General features: G+C 49.2%; 1 protein-coding gene across 1 annotated transcript; it reads left to right on the top strand.

The window, feature by feature from the left end:
- The first annotated feature begins 207 nt into the window (after window positions 1-207).
- On the top strand, window positions 208-14,952 carry LOC112850919 (NACHT, LRR and PYD domains-containing protein 2-like). Its single transcript, XM_086688678.1, is given in 8 exon segments — window positions 208-1,661; window positions 3,609-3,779; window positions 6,337-6,504; window positions 8,225-8,395; window positions 8,714-8,893; window positions 11,176-11,242; window positions 11,244-11,344; window positions 14,556-14,952. Coding segments are annotated over 8 exon segments (2,694 nt in total). The 5' UTR covers window positions 208-222.
- Window positions 14,953-21,142: the final 6,190 nt, after the last annotated feature.

Here is a 21,142-nt window from a genome sequence, read left to right as displayed (position 1 = left end):
TACAAAGTGTGTTTTCAAGTTGAGTTGAATCCCTGGCACCCCAACGTTGTCTCCTCGCATAGCCTTACGGGTGCAGAGGAGCGAGACAGGAACGCGGTGGAGAAATCCTCCATCCAGAAGGACACTCCTTGGCCAGGAGATGACGACGACGTTCACGACCATGTGACCCAGAGAAGCCAAGGGTTCCTATCCCTCTTGAACGCCAGGACGTCCACAGAGCTAATGCCACAGACGGTGGTGCTCCACGGTGCCGCGGGCGTCGGGAAGACCACGCTGGCCAAGAAGTGCATGCTGGACTGGACGCAGGCCGGCCAGGCCCGCGCCCGCCCCGCCGCCCTCTACCTCAGCTGCAAGGCGCTCAGCCGCAGGGGGCCGTGCACCCTGGCGGAGCTGCTGGCCGACAGCGCCCCGGGCCCGCGCCGGGCCCTTCCGCGGCTGCTCGCGCGGGCGCGGACGCTCCTGCTGGTCGTCGACGCTTTCGAGGAGCTGCGCGTGCCCGCCGCGGCGCTGGCGCGCGACCTGGGCGGCGACTGGACCGCGCGGCGGCCGGCGCCCGTGCTCCTGGGGGGCCTGCTCAAGAGGAAGCTGCTCCCCGCGGCCACGCTCCTGGTGACCACGCGGCCCGAGGCCCTGGGGGAGCTGCGGCTGGTGGTGGAGCAGCCGCTCCTGGTGGAGGTCGAGGGGCTGTCGGAGCCGGAGCGCAGGGCGTATCTGCGGCGACAGCTGGGAGGCGAGGCTCAGGCGCGGCGCGCTTGGCAGCTGATGAGAAGCAACGCGGCGCTGCTCCGCCTGGGCTCGGCGCCCGCCGTGTGCTGGATGCTGGGCGCCTGCCTGCGGCTGCCCGCGGACGAGGGCGACCACTCGGGCCGTACGTGCCGCACCGCCACGTCGCTGCTGCTGCGCTTCCTGTGCAGCGGGTTCGCGCCCGCGCCGGGCAGCCGCCCGCGCCCGCGCCCGCGCCCCCGGGCCCCGCTGCGCGCCCTGTGCCTCCTGGCGGCCGAGGGCGTGTGGACGCAGACCTCGCTGTTTGAGCCCCGGGACCTGCGCGGACTGGGCGTGCGCGAGGCCGACCTGCGCCCCTTCGTGGACCGGAGCCTCCTGCAGCAGAGCGGCGAGTGCGCGGGCTGCTACCGCTTCCTGCACCTGAGCCTGCAGCACCTCCTGGCGGCCGCGCTCTACGTCCTGGGCGGCGGCGAGGGCGACCCCGGCTGGGGCGCTCGCGGGGTGCGGAGGCTGCTCTCCCAGGAGGAAGGGCGCCGGAACCCTCACCTGGCCCACGTGGGGCGCTTCTTGTTCGGCCTCGCCAACGAAGACCGGGTCAGGGAGCTGGGGGCCGCCTTCGGCTGCCCGGTGTCCACGGAGCTCAAGCACGAGCTGCTGGCGTGCACCGTGAGGTCCCCCGAGAACGGCCCCTTCTCCTCGGTGACGGACACGAGGGAGACCTTGTGCCGTCTCTACGAATCGCAGGACGAACCGCTGGTGAAGGAAGCCGTGGCCCCGGTCACGGAAGTGTCCCTGCACTTGAAAGACCCCACGGACCTCGCGCACGCATCCTTCTGCCTCAAGCATTGCGAACGGCTGCAGAAACTGCGTCTGCGGGTGGAAAAGGGCGTGTTCCTGGACGACGACACCGCGTCGGGGTCCGAGGCCCAGGCTGCCGGGTAAGGAGCCTCACGGTTCACTTTGTGAATTGCCCCCGCCCTCAGCCTCCCACCCTGCGGCACCCGGAACGGGGCCGACTTCCGCTCCGTGTGGCTGAGGGTCAGAACGGGCTTCTGGCCACAATTTCTCCTGCCGGCTTGCCACTCAAGGTGCAGGTCGTGATGTTCAGGTTGGGAATGGAACCTTAGTGTTAATGGGACCAGGTTCAGGGTATCCCTAGACCATCTGGATATTTCACGTATTTTCCTGAACAATTGTTTTTAAAAATTTTTTTAATTAAAATTTTTAATGGTTATTTTTGAGACCGTGAGAGACTGTGAGTGGGGAGGGGGGCAGAGAGAGAGACACACACACAATCCGAAGCAGGCTCCAGGCTCTGAGCTGCCAACGCAGAGCCCCACATGGGTCTCGAACCCAGGAACTGGGAGATCATGACCTGAGCCCAAGTCGGACGCTCACCCAACTGAGCCACCCAGGCGCCCCAACGATTCTCTTTTTCTCAAACTAGAGCCGCCATACCATACATCACACCCTCAGGACTTCTGTCTGGAAGTTTGTACTTTTTGACCACTTTGACCCATTTCATCCACATCCTGCCTCTGGCAACCACCAATCTGTTCTAGGAGTTCGTGTTTGTTTCTTTAAGGTTCCATGTGTAAGTGAGACCATTCAGTATTTGTCTTTCTGCCTTGCCAGGCTTACTTCACTTAGCGTAACGCTCCCGAGATCCATCCATGTTGTCACAAATGGCAAAATTTCCTTTTTTTTTTTTTTTTTTGTTGCTGCGTAATATTCTGTCGCGTACACACACATTTTCTTCATTCATCCATCAGTGGACACTTAGGTTGCTTCCCTATTTTGAGTATTGTAAATAATGGTGCCATGAACGTGGGAGGGCAGATATCTTTTCCAGATAGTGATTTCATTCTCTCCGGCAAAATAGCCAGAAATAGGATTCCTGGATCATAGTGTAGTTCTGTTTTTAAGGTTTGGAGGAACCTCCAGACATTTTCCATGGTGGCTGTGCCAATTTACGTTCCCACCAACAGGGCGAGAGGATTCCCTTTTCTCCATATCCTCGCCAACACTTTTTTTTTCTTGTCTTTTGAGTCCAGCCATTCTGACAGATGCAAGATGCGTTTCCATGATGATGAGTGATGTTGAGCATCATTTCATGTGCCTGTTGGGCGTCTGAATGTCTTCTTTGGAAAAATGTCTTTTCAGATCCTCTACTCATTTTTTTTTAATAAATTTTTTTTAACGTTTTATTTATTTTTGAGATAGGGAGAGACAGAGCATGAACAGGGGAGGGTCAGAGAGGGAGACAGAGAATCTGAAACAGGCTCCAGGCTCTGAGTGGTCAGCACAGAGCCCGACGCGGGGCTCGAACCCACGGACCGTGAGATCGTGACCTGGCTGAAGTCGGACGCTTAACCGACTGCGCCACCCAGGCGCCCCTGTTTTTTCTTTTAAATATAATTTATTGTCAGATCGGCTTCCATACAATACCCAGTGCTCATCCCAACAGGTGTCTGCCTCAATGCCCATCGCCCACTTTCCCCTCTCCCCCACTCCCATCAACCCTCAGTTTGTTCTCTGTATTTAAGTCTCTTACGGTTTGTCTCCCTTCCTCTCTGTTTGTAACTATTTTCCCCTTCCCTTCCCCCATGGTCTTACGTTTCTCAAGATCCACATGTGAGTGAAAACATATGCTGTCTGTATTTTTCTGACTTATTTCACTTAGCATAATACCCTCCAGTTCCATCCACGTTGCTGCAAATGGCCGGATTTCATTCTTTCTCATTGCCAGGTAGTATTCCATTGTATATATAAACCACATTTGTCGGTTGACGGACAATGTGGGCTCTTTCCATAATTTGGCTATTGTTGAAAATGCTGCCATACGTGGTTTTCAACAGACGCTCTTGTCCGTCCCTTCCTTCTAGGTCACAGTATGACCACCTCTCTCTCCAGCTCTGGGCGGATCTCTGCTTGGTGTTCAGTTCAAACAAGAGCCTGTGCTTCTTGGATGTGAGCCAAAGCTTCTTGAGTTCCTCCTCCGTGAGGATTCTTTGTGAGCGAATAACCCGTGTCACCTGTCATCTCCAGAAAGTGGTGTGAGTAGAAACTAATCCCCAGGCATTTTTAATGTGGCAGCAGTCTGGATGCCTGACCAGGCTGACTAACCGGGTGCCCAGAATACAACATATTGACATGGCTCCTAGTGAAAGAATTGTATGTTACCTTGAGTTATTTTCATGAAACTTGGCCAAGTGTTTGGAGGTTTCCATACATCTGCTATGGGCATGGTTGAAACTCTCCTATAGGAAATATAGGTACATGCATGTCAGAAGGAGACCCGGGTGGAAATTGGGGGAAACAGTTGTTTTTTTTTTTTAAATATGAAATTTATTGTCAAATTGGTTTCCATACAACACTCAGTGCTCATCCCAACAGGTGCCCTCCTCAATACCTGTCACCTCCCCCCCCCTCCCTCCCACCCCCCATCAACCCTCAGTTCTCAGTTTTTTTTAAATTTTTTTTTTTTCAACGTTTATTTATTTTTGGGACAGAGAGAGACAGAGCATGAACGGGGGAGGAGCAGAGAGAGAGGGAGACACAGAATCGGAAACAGGCTCCAGGCTCTGAGCCATCAGCCCAGAGCCTGATGCGGGGCTCGAACTCACGGACCGCGAGATCGTGACCTGGCTGAAGTCGGACGCTTAACCGACTGCGCCACCCAGGCGCCCCAGTTCTCAGTTTTTAAGAGTCTCTTACGGTTTGGCTCCCTCCCTCTTGGGAGAAACAGTTTTAAATAATGTGAATAAGGAAGCGTTGATAGGGCAATGGTGAATTTATAACTGGTATGTGGGATGGGATTGAGAAAGTCCAGGTAGTGAGGTAGGTTGGGGCACAAGTAAATCATGATGGGGCCGCCTGGGCAGGTGACTGTTAGGGTATCCTTTAAAACCAATACATGTGCAAGTGATAAACTTTAGAAGTTGTGTTCAAAATTACAGACCGCTACACTGCTGAAACTCCCTACCATCCCCTTCTCCAAACCAACATGCCTTAGAAAGTTTACTTAAGCCACCCGAAATGTGCTATATACTTGGAAGGAATAGCTCTGGCAAGCATCAGTTGACCGTACCTGCCGATGTCAGGAGATCGGTAGCTTGCTTTTCTCAGAATGCCACGGGACTTGTGTGTTCAAAGTGATCTGACCTAGGTTGGTGCCTGGAAAGATGTTAGTTTCTTCTGTATGGCCTTGAAAGTTTACATGGGTCTGGTTTTATAAGGCTTTACATGAGAAAACAAGAATTAGATGGCACCCATAACCTGTTCCACTAAGAGTTTTGGACAATGTAAGCAGAGGTCCTGAACAGCCGGCATCCGCCTTACTCTGGCACTCGGTGCTGAAAATTTCATTTTGAGGCCTCTTTTGGATAGGCTGATGGGAATGTTCGTTATCTAAACGTGAAGGGTCATGCGTTATTAGACCAGTTGTGGGTTTAGGGAGTGTTTTACAACAGGGGGATGGAGTGCCAGGTTTGGAGGTACAAAAACGGGAGAAGAACCTCTAAAAATATAAGTGTAAATGAAGATCTGCAATTACAGGGTAGAAGAGGCAGTCGTGGTGGGTGTTGAGTCCGTGTCAAATTAGGATTCATTAATCATGCCTCAGAAAGAGGTCCTGAAAGAAAAATTTCCCCCAGTTATTTCCTGCTGTGCACACAGGATAACTTAGGAGCTAGATTTCATGATGTATAACACCAGGTTGATTAATTCTTACTCTGAAGAAGGTGGCATAGAGTCCAGATGCCAGAAACAAAAAATCTTACCTTTTTTTTTTTTTTAGTGCTGAATTGTTTCTTGAAGTCCACAGTTGGATTAGAGGAAATTCATATTCTACTCCATTTAAGATTTCTTGTAATCCTATTTAACATTCCACAATCCATGATTTGGCTATTGTTGACAGCGCTGCTATAAACACGGGGGTGCAGGTGCCCCTTGGAATCAGCATGTTTGTATCCTTTGGATAAGTACCTAACAGTTCAATTGCTGGGTCGTAGGGTGGTTCTATTTTTAACTTCTCGAGGAACCTCCATACTGTTCTCCGGAGTGGCTGCATCGGTTTGCATTCCCACCAGCAGTGCACGAGGGCTCCCCTTTCTCGGCATCCTTGCCAATGTCTGCTGTCTCCCGACTCGTTAACTTTAGCCGATGTGGCAAGCATCGGGTGACTCTTCATGGCCCATACCCTCAGGGAGTCTAGTTTGTTTTCTAACTCATAAACCATAACGTGCTGTAGCCTTAGTGGAAACAGCTTTGTGGAAATGGAAACGGCCACGGGAGTGGCAGTCAGAAAGCCTTTATTCTGGCTAGGGAAGGTCAGTAGACCTGGAGGGTGAGGGGAAGAAGGCTGTGAGCTGAAGGAGACACATGGCAGGACACAGAAACACAAGGAGAGCGCATTTCATCAGCATGAACTAAGACAACGGTGACTGACCCCTTCAGCCGTCCTTGCTTTTCTTCTTTCCAGCCATCACTCTGTTGACTCGCTCTCCTCGTCCGCTTTCCTGACCATCTTCCCCCGTCCACCGTGAGCCCGAGACTGCTCACCTCTCTGTGTCCACAGCACTCAAGACGGAACCCCTTTTTGTTCTTCCCTAGGATCAAAAAGGTCTCCCCTGCCGATGCTTATCGGAACTTGTGTCTAGCTGTCATTGGTAAGAAGACTCTGACCTACCTGGTCCTGGAAGGTGGTGGCCACAGTGACAAGCTGCTGCTGCTGTTGTGTGAGCCACTGAAACATTCCAGATGTAACCTGCAGTATCTGAGGCCGGTCTCCCGGTCCTTGCTTTTCTCAGCGGTCATCTGATGCCGTGCGCTAGCTACCCCGTGCCTCTGGATGAACGGGAAAGGAGACAGACCTACTCGGATCGGATGCCACGTTAAACAGGGGACGTAGTCTCGGACAGAGGCAGAAACCCCATCCACATTCTTTTTTCTCCAGCTAGCTCGTCTTGTGCATCGAATAACGAGCCCCGAGGGCAAAGAAACACCCAGAACTCTACGCTGTCCTCTGGCTCAGGGACATGGTATCTTAGACTCCAGGTTGCCTACATGGTAGGATTCAGAGCAACCATCAACCCCAACTGACCACTCAGCAACACCACAGAAGCATCAAGTATCCTGGCCGCTGGTATTTCACTGATTTGAGCAATTCCTCAGAGACCGCCCCCCCCACCCCCCCCCACCCCCCCCCGTGAGCACTCTGATGATCATCACCCACCTAGGGAACCATTTTTCCTTCCTTTGGTTTAGTTGGGTGGCAGCCTGAGGTACAGGCTATCAGCACAGGTTTGTTTTGTTTTGTTTTTGGATTTGAGCTCCCTTCCAAATACCATTTTTTACCTCTAGGATTCTGAGCTGTTTCCTCATCCATAAAACTGAAGCGGGAATATGACCTGCTTTGCACAGGGGGCAGACACAAAGGGTAGCTCTTTCCATATGGATGATTTTTGATGTTGTTCCTCATTTAATTAGAAAAAAAATGTTACTCTAAAGTTTTGATAAGTGATGTTTCTAAGTGGGTACACTAAACCTCGGCAAATGTCTGAATCAGAATCTCCCAGTTAGCTCACAGGATTTTTCAACGTTTATTTATTTTTGGGACAGAGAGAGACAGAGCATGAACGGGGGAGGGGCAGAGAGAGAGGGAGACACAGAATCGGAAACAGGCTCCAGGCTCTGAGCCATCAGCCCAGAGCCCGACGCGGGCCTCGAACTCACGGACTGCGAGATCGTGACCTGGCTGAAGTCGGACGCTTAACCGACTGCGCCACCCAGGCGCCCCTAGGCTCACAGGATTTGAGACCCTTCACATTCCACCCTGTCTGTATTCCAATGACTTAAGCAAATTTATAACCTCTTCATTATAGGCTAATCTCTGAGGCCAGAAAGGTACTAATTTTAAGAACTCCCTATGGGGCGCCTGGGTGGCTCAGTTGGTTAAGCGTCTGACCTTGGCTCAGGTCATGATCTTGCGGTTTGTGAGTTGGAGCCCCGCCTCGGGCCCTGTGCTGACAGCTTGGAGCGTGGAGCCTGCTTCCGATTCTGTGTCTCATCTCTCTCTGCCCCTCCCCCGCTCGTGCTCTGTCTCTCAATAATAAACGTTAATTTTTTTTTTTTTTTTAAAAAGGCAGTTTCACCTTTTGGGATGAGCACTGGGTGTTGTATGGAAACCAATTTGACAATAAATTTCATATTTAAAAAAAAAGGCAGAGTTTGAGCAGTAACAGGCCACGTTAGTGAAACTTCATGCCTAATTGTATTATAGATTTTTTTCTCTTACATGAGGTTGGATGTTGATCAAATGGCAATGGCGACATTTGAAGAAGCAAAGGAGATCAATTCTCAGTACTAATTCAGGTCAGGGTTGGGCACATATTGGAGAAGAATGAAATGGAAATCCAGTATAGTCTTCAGGGAAGCATAGTAAGCTGATGTGGCCTCTCTGTCCTCCCAGAAGAATGGCTTTCCCCCATTTATCTCACAGGCTGGGATCCTGTTCTGACACCACTCAGCAGTGGGCTTATTTCTTCTCAGCCCTTGAAGTCAACCAGTCCGTCACATGCCTGAACCTCACAGCAAATGAGCTCCTGGATGAGAGTGCCAGGTTGCTGTGCAAGACTCTGAGACACCCCAAGTGCATCCTGCAGAGGCTGTCGTAAGTGCTGCCTCTGTTCCCATGGAGCATCTCCACACTAGGTCTGGGGCCACATAGGGAACAGCACTGGTAACACCTGGATTTGCTGGGCGACCCATATGGGACTTCCCCCTGACATAGACCCCCTAGCTCCCAGTTTTGGTCCCAGGTGGACAATTCAAGCATCTTTCTTGCCCTTCTCCCATTCCTGGTCCTTCGGGCTTTGATCATGAGCACATGTTATAGGGGGTGCTGAATTAACAAGAAGGGATGTCAGCCAAGAAGGCTGGGCTTTGGAAATGTTCTCACGGTCTTGCTACTTGTGCGGTGCTTTTGCAGGTTAGAAAACTGTCATCTTACAGAAGCCTGTTGCGAGGAGCTCTCTTCTGCTTTGATCGTCAACCAGGCGCTGACGTACCTGCGCTTGGCCAACAACAACCTTGGGGATGGTGGGGTGAAACTTTTATGGTGGGGGTCTGAGTCACCCTGTCAACTACAGAACCTGGTTTAAGTCTGTGTGTGTGCGCACCTGCATTCAGGTAGGACAGATAGGAGAGCACTTGATGATTCTACGTGAATGAAATTGGCGAGACCCTGGTACACATTAGGGAAAGGACAGGTAGAAACAGATAGGAATATTCGCATGCCTTTCAGAGCAGGGCTTACCTTCTGACCTCTTCCTATGTCGGAAATTTGGGATAGACAGTTGGTTCTCGGGTCTGATGTTGTGTGTAGGTTTTTAAAGTCCACATGACCTACTTGTTCCTACAACTGTGAAGGGGTTGAGTTACGTGGTAGGGTTCAATACTTTCTTTCCTGCAAATGGCTAGATGGCAAAGATTTTAGACTTTATGGGCCATAGGGTCTCTCTTGCAAGTATTCAGCTGTGCCATTGCTGAGTTGAACATGTAAGGAAATGAAGTGTGGTTGTGTTACACTAAAACCTTATTCACCAGAAACAGGTGGTGGGCTGGATTTGACCCATGGGCTGTAATTTGCTGACCCTTGTTATATGGGAATAATCCCAGCATGGGATACCTGTTCCCATTAGAAGCATAGTTAGGGTAACATTCACTTCTGTCTACCCATTAGCCTTATGGCTTCTAGCTGGATTAATCTAGGCTCTCCTTTAATCCAGATGTGCTCCAGTCATTTAAGACTAAAAAGAGAAAACAAGTTTTCGGCTTATAGTGGCATATAAAGAAAATGAAAAGATCTAATGAACACTGTTTAGGTAGGACATAGGAAGAACAGAAAATTCTACAAGGCTGTCTATGTAGTGACATCATGTCTTTATTTTTTTTAACTTAAAAATTTTTTTTTAATCTTTATTTTTGAGAGACAGAGAGACAGAGCACGAGCAGGGGAGGGGCAGAGAGACAGGGAGACACAGAACCCGAAGCAGGCTCCAGGCACAGAGCCTGACGCGAGGCTCAAACTCACGGACTGTGAGATCATGACCTGAGCTGAAGTCAGACACTCAACCGACTGAGCCACCCAGGTGCCCCGGACATCATGTCTTTAGAGTTGGCTTAGGCATCTAAACAAAAAATGTCCAGAGGCGCCTGGGTTGTGCAGTCAGTTAAGCATCCTACTTTGGCTCAGGTCATGATCTCACGGTTCGTGAGTTTGAGCCCCGTGTCGGGCTCTGTGCTGACAGCTCAGAGCCCGGAGCCTGCTTTGGATTCTGTGTGTGTGTGGGTGTGTCTCTTTCTCTGCCCCTCTCCTGCTTGTGCTGTCTCTCAAAAATAAATAAATGTCAAATTTTAAATAAAAGATGTCCAGTGCTCATTAAGCACTCACTGTGTGCGAGGGACTTTACTAAATTTTACAAAGATTTTTAAAAAATTCTTACAACCCATGAGATAGTTACCTTTATTTCAGATTTACTAATTGGAAAACCAACACTTAGCCACTTAGCTTGCCTGTGGTCACATCTATGTGGTAGGTAAAAAGCCCCCTCTAGAAACTGAAATGGCAAAGATCATTGGTTTAAATACGTAGAGTTGATGTTGGACCAAGCCTCCACTTAGCCTACAAAACTCAATCTTATATTTTGTTTGAGTTCCCCTGCCTAAACTTCTTGGGTTCACCAATGACTTTAGGATTTCACATACTACAAAGCATGGTGTCTTTTGGTCTAGTTATCATCCCTGAACTTCAGGGTCTGTGGCCGCGGTTGCAATTATGCCATGGTTGGGGCACAGGGCTGGGACGGTTGATTACAGACCCACCTGTCTAAATGTACCATGTGGTCATCCTTCTGTGTGGTCTGGCCTCCTAGTCAGAGGGCTTTGTAGAAGCCTAAGCTTGTAGGAAAGTCTACAGAGTTTAAACGATAAACCCAGTCACTAGCTATCGGGAAACTTGAGCTTTTGGTACACCACAGTCCTGTTGGGATGATTTAAACACAAGCCATGAAATAAAATCTCTCTGTCTCTCTACAGCAAGAGTAGAACCCTGGTGGCCTAACCACGCAGAAAATGAATGGGACCTCAGATTCAGTCTTGGGTCTCTCTGACCCTAGAGCCTAAGCTCTTGACCTATAGGACATGCTGCTGTTCTAGGAACATCTGTATCTTAAGCGTATGTCTGTGTCTGCATAATAAAAGGTGGCAGACAAAGGTCAGTTGAACCCTCTAACACTCAGGCAGGGTGGGCATGATGTAATGATTTCACGTGCACGTTTTCACGCGCAGGTCTGCCTGAAAGTCTGTAGCTCACAGTGGAAGGTGTGTGCTGTTGGAAGGAACAACCACTCTGCAGGGCGTTAAGTCAGAAGAATCCAACGGTCTCTGCAGGTTATCACGTTGCAACATAACCAGACGTGGCCGTAGACACCTCTCAAAGCTGCTCCAGGAAGACTCCCAGCTTAACAAACTTGCATCTGGGGTTCAGCCCCATAGCTATGGGATCGTGGTATCTCTGCGAGGCCTTGAAGAAGCCAAATTGTAACCCAAGATGTCTCGGGTAGGTACTCTGGCTCGTTTTCTAAGGTGCTGTGGAGATGCATAATCTTCCTGCAATAGTCTCTCTCCTCCAATTTAGGAGGCAAATCCCTGCAGAAATCCTAAGCACCCGGTTTACCTGTATTGACAGTCACTCAGAGGGCCTGGAAGAGTAGGCTAGAGGTGTGGACAGCCCCCAGTAGAGAGGGCTTCAGGGGCACACGGCTTCTGTGTGAGCAGGATCCAGTGAGCAGGACACAGTGGGCCTGCCTCAACTCGGTGACCAGGGGACCATGGATGGATACTGCCCCCAGGAAAGGCGGTGACTCCATCGACGGGACGGTAGGCTCCACAGCACCTTCTCCCTCCCACGTCTCGGTCAATTGCATCTCACTGATGCAAAGTACTTTGCAACTAGAACCCTATTGGAAAGAGAATCTGGGTCATGTAACAGCTTCCCTGCCCTTGCGGAGATGAGAAAGTACACTGGAACACAGGGTGATTCTGTTTGACGTCTTGGCTGTGCTGGAGAACTCCTAAAATTCCTGATGGTCAGGCTGCCTCCCAAAACTGATGAAATTTAGGGCAAGTGGAACCCGGCATCCAAGTCTTCAGAGGTATTCCAGACGATTCCAGTGTCCACGAAGTTTGAGCTCCCTTGAATGAGACGTTGGGGAAGATGCTGAACAAGCAAATCCAGTGTCCACAGGTTAGGGTTGATCTTTTTTTGATCATGGAACGAGGACCTGGCATCCTAGCCGAGGTATTGAACAGGGGCTCTGACCTCAAAATGGGGTTCAGATGCCATCTGATACTCATTGGCAGTGACGTCCGATGTTCCAATTTCCCCTTTATGGGATGCATGATTCTATAGGATTCCTCCTCACAATTTCACACCTAACGCATTTATGGAGTTACTTTGTGGGCTCATCAACTTCGCGATAAAGTTTCACGCAGCAGGCGCGTGAATCCATATTTATTACAGAATCTCAGAGTGTTCCCTGTGACCAAGGCTCTTTCTGTCTACCTTCATCTCAGGCTTTTCTCCCCAGCTAGGGGCGCATCTTCAACTGACTTTTCAGTTCCCAGAACACACCCAGCTCCTTCCCACTGTGCAAAGTCTTTGTTCTTACTCTTTGGTTTCCTTCGTTCTGGGTCGAGCACTCAGACCCTTCAATTTGCAGAGATATCTGCTAACATTTCACTTCTTAGTTTGGCTATCATAGGGGGCAACAAACTAGTTTCGATCATTCCAGATCTCCTGATTATCCTACCATGGTACACTCTGTTCTCTATAAATTGTGCCATTTTCCCAGTCACTGGGTCTATAAGTCTCTTTAAAAATGTGTATTTTTGGGGCGCCTGGGTGGCGCAGTCGGTTGAGCGTCCGACTTCAGCCAGGTCACGATCTCGCGCTCCGTGAGTTCGAGCCCCGCGTCGGGCTCTGGGCTGATGGCTCAGAGCCTGGAGCCTGTTTCCGATTCTGTGTCTCCCTCTCTCTCTGCCCCTCCCCCGTTCATGCTCTGTCTCTCTCTGTCCCAAAAATAAATAAACGTTTAAAAAAAAAAAAAAATTCAGTAAAAATGTGTATTTTTGTCAGGCACGGAGTTTGTGCATATGTGTGGGTAGGGGAGGGGCAGAGAGAGAATCCCAAGCAGGCTTTGCGCTTTTAGCTCAGAGCCTGACATGGGGCTTGAACTCATGAACTGTGAGATCGTGACCTGAGCCAAAATCAAGAATTGGATGCTTAGCTGACTGAGCCACCCAGCTGCCCTTATAATTTGTTAAATTGAAAATTCACACAATATAAAATCCGCCATTTAAAAGTGCATAAGTTGGTGGCTTTTGCTATACTTATTATCTGTTTTGTCACCCCAAATGGGGACTCCAGAGCTCTTGGCCCCTGGTGACCACACATCTATTTTCTGTCTCCATTCTATACCTATCTTGCTATCCACATACAATTCGGCATATTTCGTATAAACAGAGTCCTACATACAGTAAGTAGCTTTTCGTGTTGGGCTTCTTTCAGTGAGTATGATATTTTCAAGACTGATCTACACTGGAGCAGGTATAAATCCTTCATTCCTTTATATGGCGGAACAATATCCCACTGTAGGGATCTACCACAATGTGTTAATCCATTTATCCATTGTGAGTTTTATTTCCGAGGGGGATGCAATTTATTTCTTGTATCTGCAGTGCCTGTTACAGCACCCGGGGCAGCAGAAGGATGGTTAGCGATGTGGGGCATAGACGTGCAGAGGGTACAGAGCTCAAGGGTACGCGGCTGAGGGGGCAGTCTGGCTTGAGTCAGCCCCCCTGGGCTCTTCATAAGCTAGCATGAACCGTATCAACCACAAAGGGTCCCACCCTCTGTTTCCCACTGGCAAACGCATCTTTTAGCCTAGGAAGAGCTCTAGAACAAGGAGGCGAGGAACGGAGGCGATGTTCACATACCACGCCTTACTGAGTATAACTGATTCACTGGAAAGTCTAGGAGAAAACAGTCCATCTCTTCACCAACTAGAAGGCTTCTGTCCTCTTCTTCATCTGCTTTCCTTTCGCACCTCACGTTCATTTTGAGACCCCTCCTTCCAGACACCTAGCACATGACCATCGACGCCTCCACTGCTTAACGTTCGCATCGAGGCCACCAACTCTCCCGTGAAGTGTGGCACGATCCCTGAGATGGTCCTTGATCTCCTGAAGTTTGTTCTCAACCCGTCTCCCTGAAGTACCTGTCAAGCTTCAAGCCAGACCACGGGCAGCTGTTTCAAAAGACCCAAAAGCTCCTTCCCTGTGCCACTGCAGGTCAAATCTGAAGGTTTTTCCAGGAGTCTACAAGACCCTCCCCCAGCTTGGCATTTCAGCTACAGTGAAATTGTATCAGTGGCTTAGGTCCCCCACTCACCATAATGGCCCACTGTCCTTCTTTTACTTTTTTTCTCCTATCATCTTCCCAAAGAGGGATTCACCAACCACCATAAAGCTACCGAACGCTTCTCTGGCCTAGATGACCCTAATCCTGCTAACGTGGCTTCTCTACCACCATCCACTGTCTTCCACGTTCTGAGGGAAGTCTGATGTCACTAAAAGAAGCTCCATGAAGAAACTAATTTTTTTCTCTCCTATCTTCACTACTAGGTCCCCAGCCAGCAAAACAAGTGCATCTAGCAACACGGTAGGTTCTAAGTGAGTACTGACTGGGTCTCTGTGCTTTTTCCCCACAGGCTCTGTGGCTGCTCCATCACCCCCTCCTGTTGTCAGGGTCTTGCACTGGTGGTAGTCAGCGCCCAGAGGCTGGAAACTCTGGACCTGAGCTGGAATACCTTGGGGCAGAGCGGAATAATGATGCTCTTTGAGGCTTTAAAACAGAATAACGGCCCCTTAAAGATACTCAGGTTGGAGATGGATGAATCTAGCATGGAAGTCCAGAAGCTACCGAAGGATGTAAAAGACAGCAATCCAAATCTGACAATCGAAAGAAGTGATGTCAGAACCGCCAGATCTCCATGGTGTGACTTTGTCTTTAATACCCTGAGATCCTTCTTAATGACTACGTGTCTTAAAGGGGGTGATCTGAGAGCTCTAAGACCCACCATGAATGACCAGAGGGTCAAATGTTAATCACTGGGTCAAATAGGTACAATTTAGTGCTGGCTTTCCCTCTCTGGTTTCAGAGTAAATTCTGCACAAGTCACATACCAACTTTATGTCACAATGTCTATCTCACAAGGACACAAGTATAATAAAAGGCAAAGAACTTTGAGGTTGTACTTATATGCCCGAAACCTAACTTAGACTTAACTTTATACTTGGTATACTTTGTCTAGGAAGAAATATTACTAGTTCACCGATGGTTATGTTGGTTTCTTTCATTTTTCTGCCCTCGCTCAGGTATTTCTTGGCCAAATTAAAAATTGTTTAATGTTCATCTTGAGAGAGAGAGAGAGCACAAGCAGGGGAGGGGCAGAGAGAGAGAGGGAGGGAGGGAGAGAGAGAATCCCAAGCAGGCTCTGTGCCAGCACACAGACTGATGCAGGGCTCGAACTCATGAACCGCGAGATCATGACCTGACCTGAAACCAAGAGTCAGACGTTTTTTTTTTTTTTAATTGGAAGAATATTTTTATTAGAGTCAGATGCTTAACGAACTGAGCCACCCAGGCTCCTCTCTTGGCCAAATTTAATAGGTGCCTGATGGGTCTACATGATCAGTGTGGTATGTACCCTCCTTAGTCAGTTTTAGGATATTGTAAGCCAGAACTTTTTCTGTAAAAAGCCCGATAGCTAAAATGTTAGGTCACTCTCACAACGATTCCACTTTGCTATTGTTGTGAAAACAGCCATAGACAATTCATAAATAAATGGGCATGGCTGTGTTCCAATAAAACTTTATTTATAAAAATAGGCAAGGGGCCAGATTTGGCCTATGGGCCATAGTTTGCCAACCCCTGTTCTAATCTATACTAATACTTATGAAGTACAAATCTGGCCACATCATTGTTTTTAACCTTTCAGTGATTGTGTGTGTCTGTGTGTAATCAGACACATTGCATTAGAAACCACAGCTTTCCCTGTTACCACATCCCTATTGCTGATAACTCACAGACAGGGTGCAAAGGCCACTTTCGAACTTTCTTGAAAAAAAAATGCAGAATCACCATTTAGCACTAATCCCCAGGCACTGACAAAAGTGGGTGATCTATATCCTCATTTGATTTTTCTACCAAACTTAAAGTAGTCCAATCACATATCTCTAAGGAATGACAACACTGATATGGGGATGTTACAAAAACAGTGACCTACAGTTGGTGACTTAAGCAGAGAGCTTAAATAACACAGAACTGCTTCCTTTGGATTTAGGATAACATTTTGGTGAAGTTTTCTTCCCTGACATTTTCACGTGATGGATCTATTAAAAAATCCCAAATTTTTAGGGGAGACAAAAAGGTCTTTCTAAAGCCTCATTCTTGAAGAATGATTGCCTGCCATATAATTGAAAGCTGACAGGTGTTGTCCCTCAGCATTTTGGAGGTACCATTCAATGCTTTGTCCTTTATTGTGGGTTTTGGGATTTCTGCTAATTGCCGGTACTTTGTAGGTGATTATTCCTCTCATCCTGGCTGTTGTCGAGATGATCTCCTGTCTGCACACTGATTTCTTTTTAAAAACTTTAAAAAATATTTATTAATTCTTGAGACAGAGCACAAGCAGGAAGGGGAAGAAAGAGAGGGAGAGAGAGAGAATACCAAGCAGGCTCCGTGATGACAGCACAGAGTCCGACGCAGGGTTTGCACCCACAAGCTGTGAGATCATGACCCGAGCTGAAGTCAGACGCTTCACCGACGGAGTCTCCCAGGCGCCCCATGCACACTGATGTTTTTGATAGGGATTTCATTTCCTACTTTTTATTTGTTTTATGCTGTAGGGATTCAGAATTTGGGGGGAAAAAAACCTCAGCTCAGCCCCTTTATCTCTTTGTGTATTGTCCCCCTTCCAAGTTCTAGATCGTCTCCTCGTGTCATCTTTTAATCTCTCTTGTGCATTTTTCTCTGGGCTGTGTTGTGGGTTAAGCATCACAGCAGTTCGTTGAAAGAGAACTAGTCAGCCAGAAGTTAAAGTCCACAAATTAACACAGGATTCTTCTTACTATCTCAAGGGTGGAAACAGCAGTGGCTTAATTTAGCAACTCAGTGGTACCAGGAAGGACCTGTTTTTTTGTTGTTGTTTGGTTGTGTTTGTTGTTTTAACTATTTGGCATGACCATCTTATCAAGATAAATCTGCTCCAGTGTTCAAGGCTGCTGTAGTATTGGGTGTTCCACCCAGCAGATACCAGTTTACAAGGCTTCTGCATAACTGTGTTTACTGGGGTGTGGACAGACAAGGATTTCAGGGAAAGAGGCCGTGGAGGATTTGCAGCGGGCTCAGGATAAGTGATCAAGTTATTGGAGGCAGTGCTGAGTCAGAATCCAAGTTTCCACTTGGATACAGGGCCTTTAAAAAAAAAAAAAAAAAGATACATTGTGGCAGCTGGTCGACTGAACACATCTGGCTCAGACCCTGTGTTGGATATCGGGTATTTAAAATACGTTTTTTACTGAAACGTTGCTGCAGCCCTCCAAACGCCCCCCAAAAGGTCCTATTATCTTACCTATTTGTAAATAAACACGGTGGATTCAACGGTCCACTATGACATAGCATCTAAGAAGCAGACAGGCTTGAAACCAATGTTCGCTACATTGTAAAGTTTAGCTTCCTTTGTGCAGAAATTTAAAAGTCTTTTAAGGATTTGGGGGTCAAACAGCATAAAATTTTAGTGGTTCTCAGGAGTGGCTTTGCCACCCATGGGTCATTGGGCAACGTTTGCAGATATTTTTATTGTCACAACTAGAGGGTGCTCCTGGCATCTAGTGGGCAGAGCCCGGGGATGCTGCTGGACATTTACAAGGCACGGGACAGCCCCTGCAACAAAGAATGAGCCGCTCAAAATTTCAGTTGTGCTAAAATTGAGACCTTCTACGGGCTCTGCATTCATTACTACAGACTAAGTGTCCTCAACCAGGAGATACTTCGCAATGTCTGTAGACTTTTGGTGATAAAATACACATATCAAATTTACCACTGTCATCGCTTAAAAGTGTGCAATTTAGGGGCACCTGGGTGGCTCAGCTTATGCGTCCAACTTCGGCTCAGGTCATGGTCTCAGAGTTTATGGGATCGAGCCCCACATCGGGCTCTGTGCAGATCAGAGCCTGGAGTCTGCTTTGGATTCTGTGTCTCCTTCTCCTTCTCTCTCTCTTCTCGTGCTCTCTCTCAAAAATAAACAAAAAAACAAAAAAACCAAAAGTGTACAATTTAGCAGCAGTTGGAGTTCTGCTAACCATCCTACGACACACACGAGAGCCCCATAAAACAAAACCAAAAAAAACCAAAAAACCAGAAACACCCATAAACACAGAGAATAAACAGGTGGTTGCCAGAGGAGAGGTGGGGGAGGGGGGATGATCAGCATAGGTGAAGGGGTTTAAGAGGTACAAACTTAGAGTCACAAAATAAGTCACAGGGATGAAAAGTCCAGCAGAGGGAATATGATCAACAATATTGCAGTAACAGAAATTGACAGATGGTAGCTACACTCGCAGTGGGCATCGAAGTGCATAGAATTGAAGCCCAGTGTTGCACACCTGAAGCTAATCAAACGTCGTCAATGATTCTTCAATAATGATAGAAAAACTCACTCCATCTTTCTGAGGTTCAAACCCCCGCAGCAGAGGACAGCCCGCCAGGCCTCCTGGCTGATCTGAGGTCCTCAGGGCACTGCACCACGCTGGGTAAAAACACCAAGGAGGAGGACTCTACCCTTCCTTCTCTATCTTCCAGACAGCAGGTGTGTGTGTGTGGGGGGGGGGCACTACCCACACCTGTGCCTCCAGCAGACCCCCGCCCCCAGCCTCAGCCCCTCACTAGCTCAGCTCTGCAGGCGCCAGCGGGCCTCTGGGCTGAGCCTTGCCCCTCCTACCCTCCAAGCCTGCAGAGCCTGGGGAATCCAGACAGAAAGTGCAGGACCATCCTGTGCCCGGGAAAGGACAGACACCCTGCAGGTGTGGGGTGATCTCACCTGGGCTTCTCTTCCAGCGCTGAGTCCCAGCGGAGGATGCCGGCGTCGGAGGGTCAGTCCCATCCCCAACCGCACGCTTTGTTGACCCTCTTCTTGCTTAGCACGGAGTGGCTGGGAAAGACAGATGTGGGTTAGAAGCTCACTTCTCCTATAAAAAGACTCAGTGCAGAATTTGGCGTGGAAAGCTGAATCCTCAGGAAGATTCAGGGTTTGATCCTCCTTCCCAGACACTTGCTAGACCTTCTTTTTCAGCTCATCCCAATTTCATGATTGCAAACAGGTTGTCTAAGAATGCCACGTGTCTGGGTCAATCCATGATAGACCCTGGGAGGGGGGCAGAGGTGGAACATTCCATCATGCATCAAGGGGGGGGGCAGAAGTGGAACATCCCATCACAGACCCAGCCAGGGGACAGCAAGAGGTGGAACATTCCATCGCAGACCCAGGGGACGGCAAGAGGTGGAACATTCAACCATACACCCACAGGCAGCTAGAGCTGGAACATTCCATCATAGACCCAGGGGAGCAAGAAGTGGAACATTCCTTCATGAGCTAAGGGGGGGAGCCAGAAGTGGACCATTCCATAATGGGCCAAGGGGAGGAGCTAAAAGTGGGACAATCCATCACAGACTCGGGGGGAGGGTAGCCAGAAGTGGAACATTCCATCATGAGCTAAGGGGGGAGAAATCCAGAAGTGGAACAACCCATCATAGACACAAGGGGTAGGGGAGAACCCGAAGTGGAATATTCCATCATAAACCCAGGAGGGAGCCAGAGGTGGAACATTCCACCATGGGCAAAGGGGGTGAGCCAGAAGTGGATCATTCCATCATAGACCCAGGGGGGAGCCAGAGGTGGAACATTCCATCACAGACCCAGGGGGGAGCCAGAAATGGAACATTCCACCATAGACAGGGTGGGGAGAAACATTCAGAAGTGGAACAGTCTATCTTTGGACAAGGGAAGAGCCAGTGGAACATTCCATTATGGGCCAAGGGGAGGAGCTAAAAGTGGGACATTCCATCACAGACCTGGGGAGGGGTTGTCAGAAGTGGAACATTCCATCACAGACCTGGGGGGGTAGCCAGAAGTGGAATATTCCATCACATACCCATGGGGGAGCTAGAAATGGAACATTCCACCATAGACAGGGTGGGGAGGGAGAACCAGAAGTGGAACAGTCTATCTTAGGACAGCCAGTGGAACATTCCATGATAGATGGGGAGGGGGTGCTGGTGGAGCCAGAAGTGGAATGTTACACAACAGACAAGGGGGATAACCAGAAGTAGAATGTTCTATGACAGACCAGGGTGGACCCAAAAGTGGAACAACCCATCATAGACCTGGGCAGGGGGAGACAGAAGTGGAACAATCCATCATGGGGGGGGAGGGAGGGAGGGAGAGTGAGAGAGAGAGAGAGAGAGAGGACCCAAAGTGGAACATTCCATCACTAGCTAAGGGGGGGAGCCAGAAGTGGAATATTTCATCATGGGCCAAGGGGAGGAGCTAAAAGTGGAACATTCCATCACAGACCTAGGGGGCAGCTAGAGGTGGAACATTCCATCATAGACCAAGGGGGGGCCAGAAGTGGAACATTCCACCATAGGTTAAGTGGGGAGCTAGAAGTGGAACATTCCATCATGGACAGAGGAAGGAGGCAGAAATGGAACCTTCCACCCTAAACAGAATGGGGAGGGAGAGCCAGAAGTGGAACAGTCTATCTTAGGACAAGGGGGGGAAGCCAGAAATGGAATGTTCCACGACATAGGGGGGGGGCCAGAAGTGGAACATTCCACAACAGACGGGGGGGGGGGGGGGGGGGGGGGAGAGCCAGTAGTGGAATGTTCCACAATGGACAAGGGGGGAAGACAGAAGTGGAATGTTCCACGACAGACAAGGCGGGGGGAGCCAGAAGTGGAATGTTCCACAACAGACCAGGGCGGTGAGCCAGAAGTAGAACGTTCGAATAAGGCGGGGAGCCAGAAGTGGATCATCCCATCATAGATGAAGGGGGGAACCAAAAGTGGAACATTCCATCACAGACCCAGGAGGGAGCCAGAGGTGGAACATTCCACCATGGGCCAAGGGGGTGAGCCAGAAGTAGATCATTCCATCATAGACCCAAGGGGGAGCCAGAGTTGGAGCATTCCATCACAGACCCAGGGAGGAGCCAGAGGTGGAACACTGCAACCTAA

The sequence above is a fragment of the Puma concolor genome, chromosome E2, assembly GCF_028749965.1.
Source record: "Puma concolor isolate L17-30 chromosome E2, mPumCon1.1.hap2, whole genome shotgun sequence".
Taxonomy (NCBI): domain Eukaryota; kingdom Metazoa; phylum Chordata; class Mammalia; order Carnivora; family Felidae; genus Puma; species Puma concolor.
This window is presented reverse-complemented; position numbering and strand designations above follow the sequence as displayed.